At 48.0% G+C, this 19890-nt stretch overlaps 1 protein-coding gene across 1 annotated transcript; it reads right to left on the bottom strand.

Moving 5' to 3' along the window:
- Positions 1–1828: 1828 nt before the first annotated feature.
- Positions 1829–16433, bottom strand: LOC111839670 (forkhead box protein O6-like). Its single transcript, XM_023803776.2, has 2 exons — positions 15237–16433; positions 1829–6411 (listed from the first exon to the last, which is right to left on the bottom strand). Exons 1-2 carry the CDS (start codon positions 15702–15704, stop codon positions 4963–4965), a joined length of 1917 nt encoding a protein of 638 aa, XP_023659544.1. The 5' UTR covers positions 15705–16433; the 3' UTR covers positions 1829–4962.
- Between the last annotated feature and the right edge of the window lie 3457 nt (positions 16434–19890).

Genomic DNA, 19890 nt, shown 5'->3' with positions numbered 1-19890 from the left:
CAGCTGCTCTCTGAATACATGGTATGCAAAATACTGTATACCCCAGGAAATGGTAGATAAACCAGCGTCCAGCAACAACACCACGGCAAAGAGGGATGGCCAGACATTTCAAGCATTTTCTTTGAGTTCTGCACCCCGAACAGGTAAACGGGTTTGAGGTGCCACTGGGGGGGGAGAAGCTTTACACTGAGCAGCAAACACAGAATGGACATAGGAAACAGTCAAGGGATATGGCTCACTTGGGGGATTCACGTATAAGTTATAAATGGTGACACTGTCATATAAACTGATATAACAGTTTATAAATGAATGATACCCTGTCTTTTAAACACAAAGACATTTATGAAGAAGTACAAGGCATGAGCTTTCAGGCAAGCGAGCAGGAGCTGCAGTGAAGTCTGATGATCGATGATAAGCAGCGGGGAACTTAGGGGTGGACAGAGGGATGGATGGACGAGATTCCGGAAGAACTCAGGAATGTCAGGTCACCCAATCCTCAGGGAAAGTCTGGCCTATTCTATCCCATTCTGCCTGAACAAGATCAACAGCTAAATCCTTACAATCAGGGCAGGCTCTGTGGATAGAAACGTGGTGTCTTTGACTGGGAGGTTGCTCGAATCCCAGGGTTGGCAGAGTGATGTCACTGTCAGGCCCTAGAACAACAACCTTAAGCCCAATCACCACACGGACAGGCAGGCCCTGCTAAATGAACGCATCATGTAATTCTGCCTTAACCTGCACCCTTTCATAAATGCTGACTTTGTCCATGGCTTTAGGAGTCTGAATGGAGAAAGGAACAGAAAGAAAGTCATACACATCAGTATCCACGTGATTTCTGGTGTTATTTTCCTGGTTACTGTGCAGCCAGCTCTCTCCTGCTTCTTAACCTGTAGGGGCTACAGTTGACCAGGAGGGGGAGCTCGTGGGAGGACCTATGAGGTCATGTGAGGAGAGTCCCTCCCCCTGGAAAGTGGAGGAAGAGCAGGCGAGGCAGCACATCGGCAGCAGCGGACCTCCGCCAAGCGAGCAGCCCTGGGAATGGAGGCACAAGCCGTGCCAGACAGGAGCCCTGCCAGAGAGGACCCCCCCCCCCCTGCCCCCCTGGCAGTATGCAGCGAGGTCTTCACCATGTGGAAGACTGACGCTTCGCTTAGCACTCTGCTCAGCCGCTGCCCTGCACCGGCCCCCGGAGCCCAGGGGCTCTGGCGCTCCGTAGAGGCACTTTGAGGAAGACGATTCAGAGGCAGAGTAAAACATCCCTGCAGAAAAGCAGTTAAGTACAGTGTCAAATCACTGGAATGGTTTGAATGATTTGCTTAGAACTCAGCATCTGCACCCTGTGCTCACCAAATACCTGGGTGATTTTACACTTCAGAAAGAAATAAGTCATTCATATGTTAGTGCTTGATATTCTAATCTAACAGACGTAGATATGAAGACAGCAGACGAAAACAAAAATTGGCAAAGGACGAAAAATGTCTTTGAGTGATCTTCCACCATCTCGCAGCCGTTACCTTGAGACGCTGGTGGTGCAGAGCTGTGCGACTGCATCCCCTCGGAGAGTCTTAGTGGGGCACAGTAGGTAGGCAGGGACAGCCCGGCCCCCATAGGGCAGCAGCAGCCATCACCATAGCAACCTCACCACACACACACTTGTGTTTGTAATTATATGTTTGTGGGGACTCTCCATTCATTTCTATGGGGAAAACTCTAATCACAACATGACGACTTTAACCCCTACCCAGCCCTAACCTTAACCATAAGTAACCAAACAAAATACAACTTTACAAACTTTTGGCATTTTTAATTTTTTGATTGCATTCACTGATGTTTGTGGGGACCTGAAAAATGATCCCTATAACATCAAAATAACCAGTTTTTATTACTTTGTGCGGAACATTTGGTCCCAACAATGTAATATAAACATAATACACACACACACACACAAATTAGATATCTATATCTTGATGGGGACTCTTGGTTCACTTCTCTGCACAATCCCAACAAACTTAACCATAAGTAATCAAACAAAATCGAAGACTTTTGATTGAGTTCCCCTTGCAGGGACTGAAAAATTGTCCCCACAACCTCAAAATAACAGATGCCACAATGTAAAATACACCCCCCCACACACACACGCACACACACACACACACAAACCCAACTTTTTTCTTTTATTTAATTCACCATATGACCAAATACATTCTAAAAAACAACCAACAGAGAATATTTGTATGTTTGAAATTATACAATATTTTCTATATATATTTTTTACAAAATAAGAGCTGAGACATAGGAACGTAGAAGCAAAGAGGAAAGAGACCCAGACAGTCCAAAGAGCAGAATGATAAATGCAGCAAACTATTACTAAGTAGAATGTATATGAAAGGAATATGCAGACATCCCTTTGTAAACACAAAGACGGAGTTTAAGTATTCCAGAACTCTTCTCTGTAAATCAATGTACAGCAACGCAGGCAGGAATGGGCTACCAGGTGATTAAAACCCAACCTTCCAGGGTCACAGTGAAATTCGTCAACTCTCAGGAAAACACAAATTGCAAGAAATGAAGAAGAGCTCTGAGCAGACAGAGTTACGGTATTAATCTCATTGAGGTGAGTTAATGTAACCGCTGCCTCATCTCGGTAATGGGCGGTAATAACAGCCAGCACAGCACTCTACTTTCTGGCTGATTCTAAACCCCAGAGAGCCAAGACCTTTCATGTGGAAATGGACTTGCCAACAGCCTGTTTGCATACTCAGATATCAATGAGCCCTACACATGTGTGCACCTGAAAATGCACGAAGGTGGAGAGAGCGGAATATTCTAGATGCCTGACTTCATCACCAGGTGACGAGTCAGGCCGCACCATTTCAAATCTGACATCACCAGGTGACGAATCAGGCCGCACCATTTCAAATCTCATATCACCAGGTGACGAATCAGGCCGCACCATTTCAAATCTGACATCACCAGGTGACGAATCAGGCCGCACCATTTCAAATCTGACATCACCAGGTGACGAATCAGGCCGCACCATTTCAAATCTGACATCACCAGGTGACAAGTCAGGCCGCATCATTTCTGATCTGAATGTCAGCAATATCGATCCTTTCGATCGATATTGCTTGTTAAACTGGCCCAGAAGGGATATTACACCTGACAGTATAATTCCATAACTTAATTTACAATTAGTCTACTGCTGGAATTTCCTGTTTTTTTTTTCAGAAAATCATGCGTCAGTGAGCAGGTCACATTGTACTGTGGCATCAGAACAGCCTTGCAAATAACTGGAACAAGATGCATAATCCAGAGCAGAACTTCCAGAGTCTAAGTATATATAGGTAACAGCACCGTGTGTATAACCTGTGCTTTGTGTCTGGGTAGCGCTGATCTCTGCGGCCTGCTGAGGGCTCTGGTGGCAAATCTGTCCCATGTGGGAATGAGCTGCTTTACTGGGAGTGACAGAATCCACACATATGGCAGAATAAAATTATGGAAAAAGAGGAGTGAAGGTCCAGCTCAAAGGGCAAACCGCATAGATCTGCTCTCGTGCACACCGCATAGATCTGCTCTCGTGCACACAGCATAGATCTGCTCTCGTGCACATAGCAAAGATCAGCTATCAGCACACATAGCATAGATTAGCTATCAGAAACTAGCTATTATTTTTAGATTTAGTTGCTTAGCTGAAGCCTTTATCTAACACTTCTTCGTACCCATATACCACTTCCTTTCTTACTGGTTCATAAGCGCCTTGCAAATAGGGCAATACAGCATGGTCCACCCTGCAAGCAAAATCGGGCCACATTCATCAGGGGTTAGCCAGACAGCCAGGACTCCATGGACTGGGCTGGATCCATACTGGACATACTGGGACTGGTGACAGAAGTATATTATGGAGAGGCTAAGTGATGAGGCGCTGTCTGGCCGTTTAACAGACCCCCCGGAGCCGGCCAAAGGAAGCGACAAAGAGACGGCACCCCGACCCCCCCGACCCCCCCTACCGGGAACCAGCTCCTGGTCATTTCTCTCATATGCAACTGATTTCACAGAAATCCACAGGGAAGGGCATCTGGGGGCCTGTTTTTCATGCGTTTGCCCTTCTGGACAAATAAAGTACCTTCTGTCCACACACACACGCACACACACACCTACACAAAACACCGCAGGACAATTGATTCATACTTTCACTCAACCTATTCAGTAGGTGTAATGCTGAGGTAAAAAAAAAATTAAAAATGCCGCTCTGAATTTGCAATTGTAATGCAGCAGCAAGGCAACAGTGTTTATTAAAAGTGAGGCGCTGAATTTCAATTGAGGGATGTGGACATTGAGATGGGAAACAGAGCTCAGGTTGCGGATCCCGGGCGGCAGTTCTGGGGGTCCGTCAGAGCCGACAGTCATTAGCAAGGCTGCCACACAGCCGACGAGAAGGATGTGCTACGGAACCGATTTGACCATGTATTTAAATTTGCTGCATATGAAAGTATTTTTTATTGCAAGTGGTGCATGATCTTACACATGGTTCTTAGAATTTGCTGTAGAATCCACTCTTCAGAGGATCTGTAAAAATCTCTCTAACTGCCACTGATTCGTACATTTCCCACAAAAATTCTTTTGTAAGTGTGTCATGTATTCAAATATAAGTCACTGTTTAGTTTTCATGTAGATAACGCTACAGATATGAAGTGAGCTATGCAGGCTGATTTTGGGGTTTCCTAAAATAAATATGTGTAAGAAAATGGAGTTGATGCTTGTCCTACCAGCTATACAGCGTACGTGTTGGATGGTGCAGCTCAGTGAGGATCTCCCCACGGTATCGCTCTCATGGGAGAGGGCGGGGCACAGACACCAGCGAAGCAGCAGGAGACTCGGACTCACAAAGGCACCGGAGACACAGAGTACTGTGGGGAGCTGGCCAGTTCAAACACAGAGACACACACAACACGCTGCCCCTCCTCAGCTCGGCACCCAGCCCTGGCTCCCATGGGCTTGCTGAGGGTAGCCGAACCCCCACACCCCTAGACCCACGCCCACACCGCTTCCAGGTCCCATCCCCTGGGAGACTGAGCAGTCAAAGTTGAAGTCCACCTCCTCAAAGTCTGAAAAGTCACTGCGGAAGGCGGACTCCATGCTGCAGTCCAGGTTGCCGTGCAGCACAGCGCCCTCATGCTGTGGCTCTGGGCGTGCGACATAACCGATGCCCTGGCCGTGCAGGAGAGGCCCACAGCCAGTGTCGAGACTGCCTTGGAGGTAGCCTCCGGGGCAGGGCGGCTGGCGAGGGTGCGGGGCAGTGGCCAAACGGCAGGAGTCCTGCAGCACCCCCAGCATGCTGGCAGGGTTTGGGGGCAGGCTGGCAGGGGCTGCTGCGTGCACACAGGCATGGCCCGGTGGGCTGTACAGGCTCGGGGCCTTCAGGCTGTAGGAGGGAAGGTGGCTGCTGCTGAACTGGGCAGCCAGCTGCTGCGGCCGGGGCTGAGCGTGCACCAGGCTGTGGCTCTGGGCGGGCTGGCCGTGGGCGTGCCCGTGCCCACGGGGAACGGGAGGCTGTCTGTGCCCGCCGTGCTGTCTCTGACGGTGGCTGACATCTACGCTCTGGATGTTGGGACCCAGCTCACCTGCAGTGGTGCCCATCAGCGGCCGTGTGTCACCCTCCACATCCTCACCGCAGTACCGAGGACCGCCGGCAAGTAGCTCCTGCAGTGCACTGGAGCTGCCATAGGGGACACCATGGAAGCCGGCAGGCCGGTCCTCCTGGATGGTCTGCATTGGCGAGTGGCGCCGTGGGGTCGGCTGTCTGTACACGGGCGCGCAGTAGGAGTCCTGCCCTGGGAACGGGAATCCGACGGGCTTCAGCCGCTGGGGCTGCTCGTACGTCTCCTCCAGTGCTACTGCTCCAGTGTGGGCCGCCAGCTGTCCAGGCACCTCCAGGGCAGGGGAGTGGGCTCCATGCGGGCTGCGGTACACCTGGGGCGAGGTCGAGCAAGCCGGGCTTTCCTCCTCAGACTCCCGTGGTTCCGGCTCGGCCTGGACAGGCGGCGGTGCGGAGCAGCTCGTGCGGGAGGGGAATCCCGACCACGTGTCGAATCCCATGGAACTGCCTCCTGCAGCTCCACCCATAGCACCTCCCGTGGTGCCTCCCCCGGCAGCCACCGCCACTGCTGGGCTGCCGTGCTCCGGGGAGCCCTGTGGGCAAGGCCCTGCCCCTCCTACCATCTTCCTGCGAGGAATCCGCCCCTTACACTTCAGGTAGCGGGCCTCGCCGTCCACAGACCCGGCCCGCCGCCGGGGCGCCTTGCCTGCCCTGCCACCTTCCGGGTTCAGCATCCACCAGGAGCTCTTGCCCGTGCCCTCGTTCTGCACCCGAATGAAGCGGGTGTGCAGCGACAGGTTGTGGCGGATGGAGTTCTGCGCCAGGAAGAAGAGAAAAAGATCATAAATTCATTATAATTACAACCATCTTTAACAAACGGGTGTGTCGAATCCAGGTCATGGAGGGCTACTGCGTGTCAAGAGGTCACGACCTCCAGAGTGACAGGCACCACAACATTGGGAAAATATTTTGTTCAATGAAGTGTTTAATTCTTCTGTGAGAATCAGTCCTTCACACACATTAGAAAGCTATGGTCTGAGCCCCCGACATCCACTCTGTATGGAAAAAAGCCAACATCTAATCAACACATAAAAACTATTGATTTTGGAAGAGCATCTGTCTGGCCTATGGCTTCTTAGTCTAATGTTCTACCCCATATTGTTATATATTGATCCTATATATAGGAAGCTTTAAAAAAAAAAAAAACAACACTCATTTTAGGACAATCACACCCCTGCGCACTAAACAAAGCTTAGTCTGCAAAAAGCATATCGGCAAAGGATAACATCTTTCGGATGTAGGAAGACATATATGCCGGTAACTGTTATACTGATATGGTAATCAAAGTGAGTGGTTCACAACCTATTTTGCACCGTGACCCAATCTTTACTGTACCAGCTTAGTTGCAACCCTATATCAAGTATAGGTTTAAATTAGCTCTATGATCCAGCACACAGTGCAATTTGCAATTTACGCCAATCAATGCCTATCACACAAATCTGACTGGAGGTGCTAGTGAATTTTAAATTAAGCATCTGGGTTTGGCTTCTTGGGTTGGTTGAGTGTTCACTAGTTTTACGTTAAGCATTTTCAGACCCAAGACCCGTTTATATAGGTTAATTCTAGGACTGGGGCTGGGAAATCTGATTGTGGATCAGCATAGGAGTTTGCTGGTTTTAAAATGCTTACATTTCCATCTCTGCCTTGCGACCCTTTCAGAACTTGCCCTTGGGTTGAGAATTGCAGAACGAGACGGACGGCTCTCCCCAACACCACAAATAACCAACACGCGGCAGAACGAGACGGACGGCTCTCCCCAACACCACAAATAACCGACACGCGGCAGAACGAGACGGACGGCTCTCCCCAACACCACAGATAACCGACACGTGGCAGAACGAGACGGACGGCTCTCCCCAACACCAGAGATAACCGACACGCGGCAGAACGAGACGGACGGCTCTCCCCAACACCACAGATAACCGACACGCGGCAGAACGAGACGGACGGCTCTCCCCAACACCACAAATAACCGACACACAGCTGCTTGTGGCAGAAATGTCAGTAGTCCGGCATGTGTGGCCAAGTCTTAGCATTCAGCTGTCACTGAGTTCATGGAACCGCGTACCCAGAAAAATCACTGCAGCTCCTTAGACACCGGTGCTCAAACCCATACAAACGGCAAATAAAAGTATGATAATCTATCACCATCCTTAAATACTAAACCTTTCATGTAAGCTCAGCACTGAAGCTGTGAGTCCTGCAGTTTGGCCGTGAAGTATCAAATGGTCCTCGAAATAAATGATGCAAACTCAAACTGTACCAGCCGCAACCTCATGCAAAAGTCAGTACAACAAGCTGAGCTGATTAGATGCAGCACGCCTGTCTGGCCAGGCCTGGAGAGGCTGGGGATGAGGACCTCTTAAATTACAGGAATGCCTGCCTGTCATGGCACCTGCCTTCAGTGGTGCTGTGACCACGGTGCAGGTCTGGCACCCAACCAGCAAGCCTGAGCCAAGCTTTGAGTGGCCCTGAATGATGGCACGATAATGGGCATCAGAATGGCAATGCCCAAAAGGATAATGGGCACCAGAATGGCAATGCCCAAAAGCCTCCCTCTCCTATCACACACTCTCTCTCCATTTATTCCTCCATTGCTCCCATTTCTCTCTGCACTTGAGTCTCTTACACATGCCCTTTGTTTGCGTAGCTGTCATTCTCTTCCTCTTGACAGTTTTGTTTGAAATTCTTTTGTTAAATGAATCTTCCTTTGTAAGACTGATTCTGGGAACATTTCAGTGCTGTTTGGTTGCTTTCACACCGTGTTAATCATGGAATGCTTTGGGATTCTGAAAAGCTATTAAGATGTTATGAGGTTTTCTTCTTGGTTTAAAACTTGGTCTAAAAGACAATAACAGTGAACTTGGTCCTGTCAGCTCCCGTGTGGGACTCTGCTGTAACAGCAGATGCACGGGAGGCCATTAAGAGCTGCTGGGCATTGTTAGGGAGGCCACCGGTGTTTCAGTGGCTGTTTGACGGCCAGCGTGCCACTTCCTGTCCAGCCGGTCACCCCGTACTGCGTGGCTGCTCGTTACAGAAGTGCTGAGAGGATTACCACTGGCATGACCGACACGGCACGAGCACCAAGCTGCTACTTCGTATGCAAAAGCGTCCCCTGTCACTTTTCAGCTGGCTCTACACTAGCAGTCAACAAGCCATCGATCCTTGATAATGACACAGCAGAAACACTAATCCCACAGGCACTGCAAACAACATGCTTCTGCACTTTGAGCAACGTGTTCAGCACAGTTACAACTCTGATTGTGGTGTAACCCATGAGGAAGTGGGCTTTATGTGTGTGGGTGCCTGCAAATCCCAGGTACATATTCGACAACAAAACACATGGCATTGTCAAAAAATAAACCTACAATTATCATCTCTATCCTTGTTCATTTTATATATATACGACACTAAAACGCTTTAGGATAGAAAAGCCACATACTGAAATGCACACATTCATTGCTCTATGAGCCCTGCTGTACTGGGCATGCTCATCACCACAATGTCAAGCTATCGGTTGCTAAGGAAACAGAATAGAGAGGGAGGGTTCTTGTTGCCATGGAAGCAAGCCACTTTTCCTGTCTACTATCCTTCCCCAAGAGACCCAGCCAGAGTAGAAATGGAGAAAGTAGCAAAACAGACAAAGAGGAAGACAGAAAGCAGCCAGACGAAAGCTGGAGTCTGAAATGTGCAAGCGATAGGGATGTTATGGATGCAGGAACATTACTAGACCAACAAAAGGATTCACAATGATAGTACTGGAAGGGATGTGAGCTGTAATGTGGGACGGAGGTGCGGAGCGTCTCCATGCCACTGTGCTGGAGCCATCAGGAGGAGCTCTGCCCAGAGGAAACCACAGCCACACTCCGGCACCCAACTGCCATTTCGCGGCTGCAGGCTTTTTGGCACCATTCCTCCCCATCCCAGCCCCCCCCCCCCCTCCCTGCCATAATTCCCTACCTCATAGTCACTGACTAAATAGCCAGAGTCAGAGAGTCAGAGAGTCAGGCCCAAGTGGACTGAAAAGTCATGGTGGTGGTGCAACCTATCTGAGAGACTCCGACGGGGGGGGGTGCGGGTCCCATTCCACAATCGGCATGGGGGAGGGTCCCATTCCACAATCGGCATGGGGGGGGGGGGGGTCCCATTCCACAATCGGCATTGGGGGGGGGGGTCCCATTCCACAATTGGCGAGTAGAAGTTTATCTAGTCTTGATTATCTAGTACATGTGTCCAAAAATGACCTCACTCTCATTTGGACAAGGACAAAGAGGATGAGATATAAAAGGGAGGCATGGCTGAGAGAAGCAGGAGACCCAGCGGCCTGCAGGACCGCAGGAATGAATGCAGCGATTCTGTGCCTTCCAGCGACTGCAGCGATTCTGTGCCTTCCAGCGACTGCAGAGATTCTGTGCCTTCCAGCGACTGCAGCGATTCTGTGCCTTCCAGCGACTGCAGCGATTCTGTGCCTTCCAGCGACTGCAGAGATTCTGTGCCTTCCAGCGACTGCAGCGATTCTGTGCCTTCCAGCGACTGCAGCGATTCTGTGCCTTCCAGCGACTGCAGCGATTCTGTGCCTTCCAGCGACTGCAGAGATTCTGTGCCTTCCAGCGACTGCAGCGATTCTGTGCCTTCCAGCGACTGCAGCGATTCTGTGCCTTCCAGCGACTGCAGCTATTCTAGGCCTTAATCAAAGCCTGTTCATGAATTGCAAATGCAGTTGTCACACAACTGACTGTTTCAATATTGAGAGTTCTCACACAACAGCTGAGACACACACAAAAAGGCCGATTTCCATAAGTCAGCCACCTCACGCTGTTCACATGACCAGATCACATGACTACCCAGATCCAGCTAGTCACTCCACCAATCAGCTCCCATCTAAGAATCAGTCTAATAATCAGACTGCAGTAACTCCCACAACTAATAAGCAATACTGCAGGCTCAAATCCCCCTCTGCTGTGTTCTGCAACCATGGACCAAACAGAACAGGGTGATGGACAACAAGAGAGAGGATGAAAACACGGAGGTGAGTGTGGCAGGCCTGGGGGAGGCCTGGGGGAGGCCTGGGGGAGGACAGCTGAGCGTGAGCAGTGTGCATCTTTCTGGGCGACGGCCACACGGCCGGCAGGCAGGAAGGAACCCCGACTGCGGACCCATGTTCACGGAGACTTACCATGTGCCAAAGAAGCCGAACCTCAGCCGAAGGCAGGCTTCACTGTACATGTGCTTAAAAAGATAAACTTAAAAGGAAAAATTAACAAACAGGTGTTCCAGCTGAAACAGCCCTGTATCACCGTCATCTCGGTTTCCATGACTACCAGGTACACGTCAGTGGTCCATTCTCTGTACTCGGTGACGGCATCCCCCCCCCCCCCCCCTCCCACACCCAGCATCCTAACGTGCTCGTCGCTCAGACTCCAGTCCAGTTAAAACACTCACATGATTACACAGCACTGGAGGCTAAGACAACTGGAACCAAACCTAAGAGTAACTCAGGTGAACCGCAAATGATTAAAAGGGGAGCAGTTCCCAGCCTGCCTGAGTGTGAAATGTGTTTAACTCCCAGCAGCCCCGAGAAACGCAGACGGCTTCCTTTCCTGATGGATGGTAAAAATACAGTAACGGTACGGCGCAGGCACACACACACACACACACACACACACAAAGTGGGGAGATTGTGTACACAGGACTAAAGCAGAGGCACAATTTGAGCCCCCACCCCAGCCCAAGAGGAGTGAGATACATTTTTGGAAATCAAAAGTCAGAAAATTAATAAAAAAAAGCAAACAAAAAGGATGTATAATTCAACGAACCACTGGGTAACTATCTGATTGCACCAGCAAACCAAAATTAGACATGGTGATATTTATAATATTTGTCCAACGATCCCTGTGAAACTCCACTGCTGCTTTGGCAGTGCATTTCCATGTTGCATTTCTCCTCATTTCCGTTTTCAAGGAGAGAGCAGAAGATTCCCTTCAAACATTTGCATTTGACACTATCTGGTTCTCCTGCTCTCCTCAAAAGACCATAAACGGCTGATGAGGTGAAATTCCCAACGTTACATTAGAAAATGCATTTATTGAATGATGCACTGCATTTGGTTTAGTCAGATACGACATTTTGCCTTGAGGCCTGGAAGTTCTATCATGGTTTTATCGGACAGCAAAACCTTTCTGCACACGATTCCAGGACCGCCGGTGAGCCATTCCTGCATACAGTGAGCCATTCCTGCATACAGTGAGCCATTCCTGCATACGTCTCCGTGTACTGTGGCTGTTTTCAGTACAGGTTCCCTCCTTGGCTCCGTGGAGCTCGTGATTTCGCTGTAACTGACCATTAACAGAAAGGCCTGCCGCTCCGCGAAAGCAGCCCCCAGATTCTTCTCTGCAAAGTTTTCCCCACTTTCTCTCTCTCTCCATTTTAGCAAGACGACGGCGGCTACGAGAAGTTTGCAGGCTACCATGGGCAAGCCGCTCCTTAATGCTTCTCTTGACAGAGTTCCAAGGGCTATTTAAATCGTCTGAAATCACTTTGCGTCCATCTCCTGATCTATGGCTTGTCACAACTTTACTCTGAAGATCTTTTTAGAATCTCTACTTTGAAACGCACCACCTTATAAAGGAAGTTTACATAAGCATCTATTCAGGGCTAACCACAATCATTACACCTGAACACAGTTGGAGACCGACTATCGTCATGTTACTGACATTGTAAATGGAACGAACATGTTTAATAATGGCTCTTCTGAGCAGGTGTATGCTTATTCAAGTGAGGTCTGTTCGCTTATTCAGTTTAACTTTATCAGAATTACACACGTGTTGACCTTTGCCTTTGTTGGTCACCAAATTGCAAATAAATGCAAAATTATCATTTGAATGCAAGATGTTTATTGATTTTAAAGGACATGTAAACTTTATATTGAATTGTATTCAATGCCTAAATTTCACATACAAATACCAGTGAAATGACGTGCGGAATCCATTTAAACTGAGCAGACAAGCCGGCACTATGAATTATAATTAAGGCGGAAGCAAGATATCTGAAGAGCCTTGGAAGGATGCCTGGCCTGAATTATCACTGAAAAGTATTAAAACTAAATTGAGTCTCTCTGTGTCACAGACACACACTGTCAAACACACACAGACACACACACACACTGTCTCACACACTGTCAAACACACACAGACACACACACATTGTCAAACACACACAGACACACACACACTGTCAAACACACACACTGTCAAACAAGCTCAGACACACACAGACACAGGTACTATAAGGAGCTGATGAGTGCATAAAGGAGAACACTCACCACTTGAAGTGGTCAAGGCTGAAACCAGCAGTAAATAGTTGGCTGGGTCAAACCAGCTTAATAATCAGCCCATGCTATATATTTTAAACTGGGGAAGACTACATGGAACGTTTGTGTCAGAGGCATCTCTGTGTCAAAACTGGCTCAAAATGATTCGACTGCAAGATGTTGCACTGATGCAAACATGTTTCTGCAGCGTGCGTGAGCCTCCACCCTGACACTCGCCACGGTGAGGAGACTGCCTCCCATGGCACTGCTCGGGCCTCCGGGCCTGTCCCCCTCCAAAGCTGCTTAGTGAATAACCCCCTCCCCCCCTCCATCAAAAGGTGCATACAGGGGATACAAAAAGTCTACACACCCCTCTGTGCTATCCAAGGACAGGCGCGCGGCTCTTCCCGTGGCTATCCAAGGACAGGCGCACGGCTCTTACAGTGGCTATCCAAGGACAGGCGCGCGGCTCTCACTGTGGCCATCCAAGGACAGGCGCACGGCTCTTCCCGTGGCTATCCAAGGACAGGCGCGCGGCCCTTCCCGTGGCTATCCAAGGACAGGCGCGCGGCCCTTCCCGTGGCTATCCAAGGACAGGCGCGCGGCCCTTCCCGTGGCTATCCAAGGACAGGCGCGCGGCCCTTCCCGTGGCTATCCAAGGACAGGCGCGCGGCTCTCACTGTGGCTATCCAAGGACAGGTGCGCGGCTCTTCCCGTGGCTATCCAAGGACAGGGCTAAACAGACTACTCACATCCAGACAGGATTAAATAGCAGCCATTAAACTGAGCTTCTAATAACGCTCAGACGGTCACGTCTTCCACCTCTCCCCATGCATAAAAATTTGTCAAATTTCTATACTTAATGCTTTCATTTTTTAGAATTGTTACTAAGTTTGCAGTTACCTATGTTAGCTAGGACGGGGCATCGGCACGTTTTTTAACATCTGACATGAGTATGTAAATGTGCCTGGTCCATCCGAAGCTCCAGCTTCAACATGTCCCTAAAGACTGAAGAGAGATGGATTCTTGGCTGCAAAAAACTTTTGAAAATGAGGGATTCCGGGCCAAAATGACATGGCCCTGACTTGAACCTCAGCCAGAGCGATTGTACTGTAAGAAGAGCGATCTCCTTGAGTCACTGGGGAGACATTAATGACCTCCTTCTTGACAAGACTAAAAACCCTAGTGGCAGTTTGAGGAGCCAGCCTAGCTTCTTCACGACAGCCTCAAGCCGTAGGTCACAAAACAAATCAGGAGCAAAATAAAACAATGCAACTCGCAACTAAGGTTCCAATAAGTGGTATTCTATATAAATTAGAGAGAGATAAGCAAATTACATAGATGTTATTGGTGCTCTCCATCTAAAAAGTGTCAAAAACACATGGGCCCAGGACAGGGCACCATGCCCAAAAACAGCCCTCCAGGCTGAAAACGCAAGGGGAACCACCGTGATGGACATCTATAAAGACGGCCCGCGGCTCTCTGGGGGTCTGCCGGAACGACAGGCTGCAGCATTTCCCTCCAGGTTAATGACAGGCTGCGCTACTTAGCAAGTCACTAAAGCATCCAGTTCCCTAAAAACAAATCACCCTCGTACCCTCCTACCAGGGGCTGACTCACGATGGGTTGATGGGTCAAAGTTAGTATATCCCCAATAAACAAACATAACGGATGGATTAATAGCTCCAAACCCGCAAAGGTGTCACTTCGGAGTAAACTGCCGTGTTTAACCGCAGTGTTCCTTAGCTGCAAGTCTAAAATTTCTACAGGAATCAGTGCACCGACCCTATCAAAAATAAAGAAGTTTACAAGTCCAACATTACAATCAGACTGGCTTTATCTCAAAAGCTTTTGGCTGACAAACATAAAATTCTGCTGTTCATAATGTAAGTATTTTACTACGAGGAGTTCGACTTAAACGCATTGCAATCTTTTGCTCAAATGTAGGACTTTCCTTGCTGCAAAGATGTCAAATCTTACGCCGAAATTGGTCCAAGTTACATCAACGTTGCGGCAACTGCAGTCAAAATAAGTCAGGAAAGTGTAGAGAACTTGCTTCACAACTAAAAAGCCAGAAAAATATCAGTACACGCCGACTAGTCCAGGCGAAACCTTTTCAGCAAAACTTTGGACTGGAATATATAGGTGATGACTCTGATTCACGTTTATTATCAAATTACTGCAACAAACATCGGAACCTGTGACTTGATAATAATTTTCGATTTTAAGTCACCAATAAAATGAATCACGTTTTTGCATACAAAGCCTTACCTTCCAACCAGCTGAGCTGTTGCTATCGCCCTTATCCTTGAAATAAGGGACGTAGCGGACCATCCAGTCATAGATCTGTGACAGCGTCAGCCTTCGCTCCGGGCTGCTCTCAATGGCGCGCGTGATGAGGTCCGCGTACGACTGGTTTCCCCACGCGTTCCTGCGCGAGGACTTGGCTTTGCGCAGCTGACCAGCTACATCCAGCGCTCCGCCACCCATGTACGACAGAGCGCCGGTGGATGGAGCAAGGACGCCGGTTGGGTGTTTCAGCTCGGTCGGAGCACCTCCATTTCTCTCGCCTCTGCATGCAGGAACGCAATCGGGCTCCACCTTTATCGTAGGCAAGGGGAAACCTAGGTTTTCATCCTCTCCGGGAAAATCTTCCGGACAAGGCAGAGGCCAGGTGCACGAACGAGGTCGACCGTGAGGTTCAAAATTCAGATCAATTGCACTGACATCTCCCATCATCAGCGTTTGTCTTCAGTTACAGGTTTATGTCAAGAGGCAATGGCAAATCTTAAACATCCGTTGAGTATTGCTTCTGATTTCTAATGTCACAAATGCAAACGTCTCGATAGATCCATTTCACAGGTTATACAGAAATTAAATGTATTTCAGAAAGCTGTCAGTCGTCCGTAGCAGAATTTCGCACACCTTCCCTTCGGTGTTTGAACATGGCAAGACAATAGCAACAGTAGTGGCAACAGTCGATTTCCCATTTTGATACGACTTCAGTACCAATGATTTAATAGTCGTGGAAGTATAAAATATGCTCACCAGTCTGGAAATGATATGGAATCCATGCCCGGATTAATCGGAGACTGTCCTAAAAAACTACTTGTGAATCTTATTTCCCGGCAATTCAAGGCAGTAGCAGCAACAGATGACTGTTCTGATCTCGGACTTGTAGGGATGGCTGACGTAGATTTGTCAAACGACAAGAGAAAAAAAATCAATAGACGTCTATTTTCCCCAAAGAGGTCTGTTTCTAATTCCCTACGTCTAGAGGTCTCGTGCCCTTTCTGCAGATCGGTAACCGGCGACGCACTCCCACTCACACAAGCACGCTCACAATACCGATTACCTCCCGCTGCGAGGGCAATTACACTCCAAAAAATCAGGTCGCATGAATAATGTATAAAGCGGCAGAATTGCAGACGAGATCCGCCTAAGAGCTTCGGCGGCGCCCCCACTACTCTCTCCCTTTCCAGTTGCAGTCGTCTAGCCAGGCGGCTGAAGGACTTCACCTTCGTTTTTTTTTTTTGTTATGATTTATTCCACTTTCCCAATCTCTCGGTTTCATGGGTTGTAATCGATTCTTTCAGGCTATCAAGAAATTTGACGGTGCTTCCATAAGTCACTACCCCCAAAACAGGTGTCGCATAGAGGGGGAAAACGAGAAACTACACTAAATTAGCCCAACGATCAACCCACAAATTTAACACACAGTCAACGCAAAATAATGAATGCGATCCATTTCTTTGTATGACTCGTTGTCAAGGTGGGGCGCTGAACAGCGAAATGCACCGTTAACTGCTTCATGTTCTATCATTGAGAGGTGTATTAAAGGTTATCCCCAATAGTTTGAACTGCGCTGACACTTTCTTTAGCACGCGACAGCCAAGGTTAAAGCGACTGATCATTAGAGCGCATATGTCCCTACGAGTCCTACAACCGCAGCTTCACGTTCAGGTAGGTCGGAAGTTGTTATTGTGCGCGGGTGTGCCCGTGATCCCTGCTGCCCTCTTCGTTTTTGGAAATAACACAGATGACTCATATCACAGATTTCACCATTTGAGATGTAACCATTTAAGTAACAGCAAATCTGCTGGCGAGAGATAAAATGCGCCGGGTTTTATGGCCTATAAACCGCTTGTCTAACTGCTGCAAAAGTCATATTACTCAAGAATGCGCTTAATATTTCAGTGGCAAGTCGTTCGGGGCCGAAGATGCGCACATGGCAGTGAGACACGGCCGGCCACCACTCTCTGTGACAGGGCGGCCACACTGACGGAGGGGATTCCGGACACGTTACGAGGCCGGCGGAGGCTCCTGATTGGATGCGACTGGTAGGCCGGGAGGGCCGAAGCGAGGCACCGGCCAACGGCCTTTCATTGTCTGACCCCACTCGCTACTTGTTGGTTCTTTTATTAATGGACTGACCGGAGACTCAGGCCAGCTGTTTTCACCATATTCTCATCTTTCTCTCCTCTTATAATGGAAAGTCTCCCGATGGTGACATTGCTGCTTACGGAAACGTTGTTGTCAGTTGCGACCTTAAATCCGAATGCCATTCTAGGGAGTGTTTTGATTATTAACATTTTAAAAAGGCACAAAGAACGGCGTAGTAAATAACGGAGATAATTCAAAACACATGGAGCCGTGGTTTTGAAGAGCGGAATTTTAGGCACCGCAGTGAAGTTGTAACAACAGTGTGGTAAAACCTCAGCCTCAGGAATGAAAACAGCGAGAAGAGGCCAGCCGAACGGGGCAATTATTCTGCTTATCCAATACATCAAATATACACACTAAGAACTATTATGAGCGTTACACGTCAATCCGTTTATACTATATAAACTACATGTAAAGATAGCATTTCACAATATCGTTAACATCTTTCTTGGTTGTCACACAAATCTACGGAAAGTTGGTCTTGCATAACCGGTTAACTCTCGGTTAATCAATGTGAAAATCATATGCGTATCATAACTTAATAGGAACCACCATTTAAGTAAAACATTTTAGAACCATACTAAAATTAACAACCCTATATTTTTATCTTGCTGAGGGGATGTAATACAATACACACCAAGAGAAAACGTAAGTCTGTAATTAGAATATAATACTTACAGGGGTTATTATATGAAAGAATCAGATGACCAACCAACCTCACAAAATGATTAGATGGGTAATTATTGAACTGAGAGGATATTACATTGCTTAAATATAAAAAGCAAAAAAAAAAAAAAACTGGATTAGTGTTTTGAAAACTGAAAATGAAAGATCATCAGAATCATATTCTTAGCGGCAGATAGAACCGCTATGTAGACTGATGCTATATCGAGGTGACAGGACTAGCAAACATCGTTTAAGCAACAAAACAACTGAAACACACATAAAAGCAGCCTACATGTTCAGAGCAAACAATGAGAGTGTAGAGTATTCTAGGCTGATAGTAGATTAAAGCGCACGTATATGTATAGGGTTGGCATAGAACACGTTTCACGTGACGTCAATGTACAGAACCGGGCTAGAACACCCAAGGAACAGAACGTCCCAAACAGATTTTCTGGGTGTTCAGCATCAGTTTGTTATGCAGACTAATGACTGGTCATGGAATAAAGGCTGAAATAGCAGCGCTGCACACAGACGTGGCAGATAACTCAGCAAACGGCCGCGCGCTGATAGCCAGGGGGGTGAACTCTGAGACCGACTTTCACTACCTTACCCAGTGAAGCACTCTTCCCGCCCATCACTTACCTAGTGCTTCTGTCAAAGGAGCATATCAGGTTCATAACATCTCACATCAAACATTGTTTGAGCCTGGCCTAATACACGAGCTCATAGGAAGAGAGAGGAAAAACAGGCTTCATGTTACAGTCGGCGGTTCTGCTAAGTAATTTATAAAGAATTAGATTTTTTTTTCTTAAAAATGGAATATAATGAGGTACTCTTAAATGTCACCATAGCAACATTGCAAATAAGGTGTTAGCCATTTACGATGAAAATCAGCCAGACACCGATCTTGGGAGACCTCTACTGGACACCACAGGTACTGTGCGATATAGCGTCAGTTCGGCAATCAAGCATAAACTGTTTTACGAACACGGATATCACCATAATTTAGAATCAAATTAGGTTCTGTTCATCTGTGGCCACTTTTCCAAAAAGAGTTTTAAGATCCTTTACAGATTAAGGTGCCAGACTGAGGGGTCAGGAATTTCGCTAACTTTGTGCCTTAAAAAACAACCTACAGGACAGACAATGTGCGAAATATGAAACAGTAAGAATATACACAGAAACACAGAAAAGAACGAAGGTGAGAAAGCTGCAGATCTCAATCCTGTTCTGCCCCCCCCCCAAGGTTGTTTTGGATTCGAACACATTCTGGCGGGGGGGAAGGGGGGGGGGGTGAGGTGCCAGGACCAGGATTGGGAATCAGTGGTGATAAAGTGACACCCACCTAGAACCTCTACAACCGCTGCACCAATGAGAGTGTGTTGTTAGAACTACATTCATGCTAAGAGCAGTCGTGACTTGTGACAGATTGAAAAACACCGGACAAGCACATACTGTATATATCTGCACGACACTCGCCTGATCACCGGGTAACGAGGGCGCCAGCTTCCTCGCACCTCTACACAGGCTTGGCAGAGTGTACAAGGTAATGGGGGGGGGGCAGGTGCTGGACCAGTCACAGAACCTCCAGGTCATGCCCATCCAGAGCCCCTCCTCTGTGGCCACTGGGATGAGGACAAACCTCTATGCGCTCAGCAGATTACTTAAGCCCGATATTCATTTCATATTTTACATCAACATGCTGCGCAAACGTAATCAAACTTCTGACATGCCAGTCAAAACCCAGTTCTGTATTATGAGATAAAGATTATGAGGCTTGGCAAACTGCCAACACTGTAGCCACTGAAACACTGGA

This window comes from Paramormyrops kingsleyae, chromosome 23, assembly GCF_048594095.1.
Source record: "Paramormyrops kingsleyae isolate MSU_618 chromosome 23, PKINGS_0.4, whole genome shotgun sequence".
NCBI lineage: Eukaryota > Metazoa > Chordata > Actinopteri > Osteoglossiformes > Mormyridae > Paramormyrops > Paramormyrops kingsleyae.
The sequence above is the reverse complement of the archived record's forward strand: the minus strand, read 5'-3'. Positions and strand labels throughout refer to the sequence as shown.

Bases quoted from the DNA above. Each gene is read 5' to 3' on its own strand.
- LOC111839670 (XM_023803776.2), bottom strand. From the start codon at position 15,704: ATGATGGGAGATGTCAGTGCAATTGATCTGAATTTTGAACCTCACGGT. The intron at 6,412-15,236 runs GTAAGGCTTTGT...TTCCTGGCGCAG, and splicing joins ACAGCTCAGCTGGTTGGAAG to AACTCCATCCGCCACAACCT.